Source organism: Carya illinoinensis, chromosome 16 (assembly GCF_018687715.1).
Source record: "Carya illinoinensis cultivar Pawnee chromosome 16, C.illinoinensisPawnee_v1, whole genome shotgun sequence".
Taxonomy (NCBI): domain Eukaryota; kingdom Viridiplantae; phylum Streptophyta; class Magnoliopsida; order Fagales; family Juglandaceae; genus Carya; species Carya illinoinensis.
The window spans coordinates 9654417-9659619 of record NC_056767.1 but is presented as its reverse complement, the minus strand read 5'-3'; the positions used below and the strand labels follow the sequence as shown (position 1 = coordinate 9659619).

The 5203-nt window shown below is 37.7% G+C and overlaps 1 protein-coding gene across 1 annotated transcript; it reads left to right on the top strand.

The window, feature by feature from the left end:
• The first annotated feature begins 1285 nt into the window (after positions 1-1285).
• LOC122299782 (blue copper protein 1b-like) lies at positions 1286-2161 on the top strand. Its single transcript, XM_043110218.1, has 2 exons — positions 1286-1530; positions 1667-2161. Exons 1-2 carry the CDS (start codon positions 1344-1346, stop codon positions 1921-1923), a joined length of 444 nt encoding a protein of 147 aa, XP_042966152.1. The 5' UTR covers positions 1286-1343; the 3' UTR covers positions 1924-2161.
• The last annotated feature ends 3042 nt before the right edge of the window (positions 2162-5203 follow it).

Below are 5203 nucleotides of genomic sequence, written 5' to 3'. Positions count from 1 at the left end.
CTTCTTTTCATGTTGTTTAACATCGTGCATTAGACGTGGTTGCAATAATGGAAAGAGATCAATAAATCACTCATGCAGAAACTTTATGATAATATGGTTGAAGTTGTACGCATTGAATGAAAATTTAGGAATATAAGTGAGAGAGTTGATTTTGCTTGAATAAAATATTATTTACATTATTGCTCATCATACGTACATCAAACGTGAAAACACAAAAGATAAATAACAAAAATAATTAGTCAACGACCTACATTCCTAACTTAATTGGTTGAATATCCTTCAGTGCTCCACAGCCATGTATCATAGGTCCAAATTCCTCGAATCCAAGGCCTGAAGTTTGAGTTTTTCCTGCGTTTGCTCTCTCAGAAGATGGCCGCCGAACAAATTGAAACAAAGCATGATTGGAACCATTACCTCAATATAATCATAAGTCCGATTAGATCATGATTATTCATGTTAAACGTTCCATATAGTATGGGTCAAGTTATTAACTTTGGTTTTAATTAGGTTATGCTTTATGGAACGTAAAAAGATCATTCGGAGTTCTTATTGAAATTTAAGGACCTCAAATAAAAGAGAGAGAGACACGAGAAGTGAGTCTAGCATCATTTAATTAACTTATTTTCTTAATCAGAAATGATATTTGCAGTCATAGAATGCGTAAGCATCACACACTCATTTTGAACAAAAAGAAGAGTAAATACGAGACCTATATAAAAAAATTAATTTTTTTAATTGTAAATTTTACTCTTTTTTAAAAATAGTTCGCAACGTTTATACGATTTCTAACTATATATAGCATTACTCTTTTATAATTTAATTTATTTCTTTGAGCCATGACATGCATTCACTCGTGTAAAGTAGAAGAAAACGAGTCTTTGTCATTGTAAAACCCAACTTGCATGGCTTCTCGATTGGCTTGGGCAGATTTTCAAGCCTAAAGAAGATTAGGGCGTAGCACAAAAAGGGCTGCACACTAGGCCTAAAAGAGTAGTACCGTAGCACAAGAGATGCCGTTGGTTGACCGTTGAAACCGTTGTGTTAAAAGGTTACATCTAGATCGACCCGCCCAACAAAATGAGTTGTTTTTGGATGACCTTACTGCCTCACTAATTATAACCATGAGCATCATTTTCTACTCCTTTTTTATGGAAACTTACCAAAATTATGAATAGTAAAACTGATGTGATTGTCAACCCCTTTGAATTGAATTATAAGCCCTACACTTTTTGGTTTGAAACATTTTGCCTTAGTTTTCCTATATAAACCCACTTTACCAGCCATTTCATTTCATTCCACCTTGGTTTTCTTTCAAGCTAAGGCCATATATTGGAGGATTCTATATGAGAATGAAGAGGGCTTTTACTTTTGGTGCACAAGGACTCATTATGCTTGCAATTGCAGTGTCTTTCTTCGTAGTTGGTGAGGCTAGAACCATTATTGTCGGAGGCTCAGAAGGATGGCGTCCTGGCGTCAACTACACAGATTGGGCTCTTAAAACAAGTCCTTTCTACCTGAACGATAAACTAGGTGAGTAATATTGGCCATTACTTTGATATATATGGCATTAAATTTACAATTAATATCACTTAGACTATTAAATTTAGCGATGATATTTAGTTCAAGTTCTAACAATCTTACCCTTTTTTTTTTTTTTTGGCACTAGTATTCAAATATGCACCCCCAAGCGACACCTTTGTTGCTCCAAATGTTTACCTACTACCAAACGTATGGAGCTATTGGAATTGTAACTTCAACAGTGCAAAGCTGTTGGCAAACGAAACACAAGGAAGTGGTGAAGGTTTTGAGTTTGTGCTGAACGAGTCTAGGCCTGCATACTTTGCTTCCGCTGCAGATGATGGCAGGCACTGCACTGATGAGCATATGAAGTTCTTTGCTATTGCAAGGCGGCATCTGAATTAGTTATCGATGGCCTTAACAATGCTGGATTGCTTGAAAAAGACACAAGTTGTGCTTGTTCTCTGCTGTTCATTTGGTTTTACTTGCATATCAATAAGAGGGTTTGTTCCCAATTACTTTGTTTTGATTTAAGTTTCGTACACTTTATGGCTTTTAGGGAAATAAGGGTGAGAGGGATATTTGTGTTTCTTCTTGATATATCAGCATGAATTAAATAAAACAACCTTTGCTTTTTAAATTATCTTGCTTTCGTATGTCCTTCGTTGCTGAAACTATATGCTGTTCTCTCCATAGAAATGTAAAGGTATGTTATAATTGCATAAAGGTCATAAAAGACGTATTGTAGCCCTTTTATATACATATAGCCGTTCTATTTTTGGCCTATCTCCAAACTTTATTCACAAGACTAGAAGCCCACTATTGTACAAATGATGCACGTATAGTTTTTTATAACTTGGTTTTAAATAGAGGGTAGTTATTTTAAGGGTAATGTTATAGTCATTGACAAAAATTACCAAAAGTTTTTATCGTTAGTGTAATTTTTTTTTCAAACATTTTTTTAAAACACTTCAACATTTAAAAAAAATTACAAACTCATTAAAAAACACTTCATTAACCATTAAGTAAAAAAAAAAAAAATGGGTAGACTTTGTCGATAACCTCATGGGAATATCATTTCCCTTAATTAAAATACGAGATCAGAATAAAAAATTCATACTTTTTATTGAAGTTCTCCAGATGTTCAAGTGGGTCTCAGGATCCATCATACATCTCTTTATCTGCAGGACTTTGAATTTTGCTGGGAGTGGTATGGCCATTACCACTGCATTGTAGGGTATGTCCGTACAATTCAGCAGCAATTCGACTAAGGATGATCCTCCCATCTTTCGGGACATCTCCTTGTACTTATCAATGAGACTGCGTATCTCATCATATAGCCTCTTCTTTTCAAACTCTTCGGCATTCGTCTCTCTAGCGCTTTGTGCTTCTCCTTCTAGTTGCTTATTATGACTTGGTAATTTGGCTTTACTAAGTTTGGCGCTGCGATGCCTCAGGTCTTCATTCTCCCACCTAAGATCCTCCATTACTGCTTTAATTTCTCCTCTGTTTCTGCAAGCCGTGCATCCATATCTGTAGAGACCTTGTCTTGATCATGATTTGCTAGAGAATGCGTGGTAGTTGGCATGTGGAAACTACGTTAGAGTCTTATGAAAATTGAATTGAGTTACAGATTTAGCAAAAATCCCATAGATGGCACCCAGCGCCACTATTTGGGACGTTTTCTATATGCCGCACACCAACACACTCTACCTACAACAAAGAAAGATGATGGCCCGGTGTGCCCGATGCATCTCCAATGCCTAAGTCAATGATACGTAGAATGAGTTATCACCAAAGTGCTGAATGCAAAGTTACCAGAGTCATTACTTTCATACCATATATACATAGGGGTGGTAAATTGTTGATAAGTTCCAGTTATAGGCTTGATCCTCTCAATTCTTTGATCGGTTTATACACTTAACGTGATGATCATCCTGAGAATGGCAGCTTATCCCATTTCACTAGCTTGATCATCATATATATGTCATATTTTGCAATTAAAAAAGAGGAATGCTACACATCATCCCACACCACACACTTTATATATTAAAATATTATTTTTTATTTTTTTTATTTTTTATTTCATTTTATTCTTATTAAACTAATTAAATTATTCTATTTATTATCCACACACTACATATTAATCATAGAAAAATGAAAAAAAAATTATAATATGTGTGGTGTGTGAAGTGTGAGGATGACAAGAAGAATTTTTCATTAAAAAATGGGTTTGTATTAGTCTCTAAGACCCAAACGACTAATCCATTCTGGGCTTGGGCTTGCATTAGTTGGGCTTCCTGATATTGTTTGATTCTTGTTGGGGATTAGAAAGGTCCCTCCATAATTATAAACATTCTCGTCGATAAAGTTTTACAAATAACCCTCGCATTTAGGCAAAAAAAAAAAAAAAAGTGGACTTTTGCCTCTTCAAAGGGTTATACCAAAGCTTTTTATGAACATTAGAAAAGTAGATTTTGCTAGTCATAATTTTCATATTGTACATTGAAGTGATAGTAGCGAAAAGCAAGTTTATCACTGCAAGGAGAGTATGATGTGAAATAATTTTTATGTGGAGATATAATAAGAAGTTGGATAATTTCATGTCTCAATATCAATACTAGAAATGAAAATGAGATATACAGGAGAAACTCGAACTCAAACTATATACTTGCTTTAGCTGCTTTAGGGGGCACATTCCCCCGAAGCCCCTCCCTAGATACAACCATTATCTCCCTAGTTATAGTACTCCTACCTCCAAAGATCGCTTCACTTGCTATTTAAGATGAAAATAAAGGGCTTGATGGTAGGGGTGGGCAGCGGGGCCCCGGAACCCGCTGCCCCGCCCCGTTCGCCCCGCCCCCGCATAGGGCGGGGCGGGGCGCCCCGCACCGCTAGGGCCGGGGCGGGGGCCCCCGGCCAGTATGGCAACCCCCAGCGGAGGCGGGGGACGGAAACGGACCCCCCCGGTCCGTTTTTCCCCCGCCCCGCACCGTTATCTATATATAATATAAATATATAATATATTATATATTATATATATATAAGTTTATAACCGGATATATAAGAGAAACGGCGCCGTTTCAATTAGTACCCTAACCCATAACCCAACCCCCCCCCCCCTCGATCCCCTGATTCCCCTCCCCTCCCCTCCCGAGTCCCTTCCCCCCCTTCGGCCTAATCCCTTTTGCCTAGCCCCCGTGTTCGGTGTTCCCTCCTCCCACCGGCAACCAGTCCGGCCGTCGCACGTATTCCATCATCCCTTTCTCTCGCACGACGCACGAGGCCGGACGCACGCCGCACAGTAACATTTCTCCTCCCCTTTTGATTTTCTCCGTTATGTTATTATTTTTTACTTTTTTTTTAGTTTTGATCGGAGATTGGAGGTAGGATGGGGTTGAATCGGAGATGAAGGATGAGATTGTTTGGATTGTGTGCTGTGGATTCTTCGAATTGTGTGATTGTTTGGATTCAATGGATTGTTTTTTTTTTTTTTTTTTTTGTAAATTTCATTGTGATTCGGACCCCTAAATTGATTTAGGGGTTTCATGATTGAAACCCCTAAATCAATTTAGGGGTTAGGGTTTCGGATTGGGACCCTAAATTAAATTAGGGTTTCAATCCGAAACCCTAATTTGATTTAGGGGTTTCATTGAAACCCTAACCCCTGAAACCCCTAAATCAA

Bases quoted from the DNA above. Each gene is read 5' to 3' on its own strand.
- LOC122299782 (XM_043110218.1), top strand. From the start codon at position 1,344: ATGAGAATGAAGAGGGCTTTTACTTTTGGTGCACAAGGACTCATTATG. The intron at 1,531-1,666 runs GTGAGTAATATT...TTTTGGCACTAG, and splicing joins CTACCTGAACGATAAACTAG to TATTCAAATATGCACCCCCA.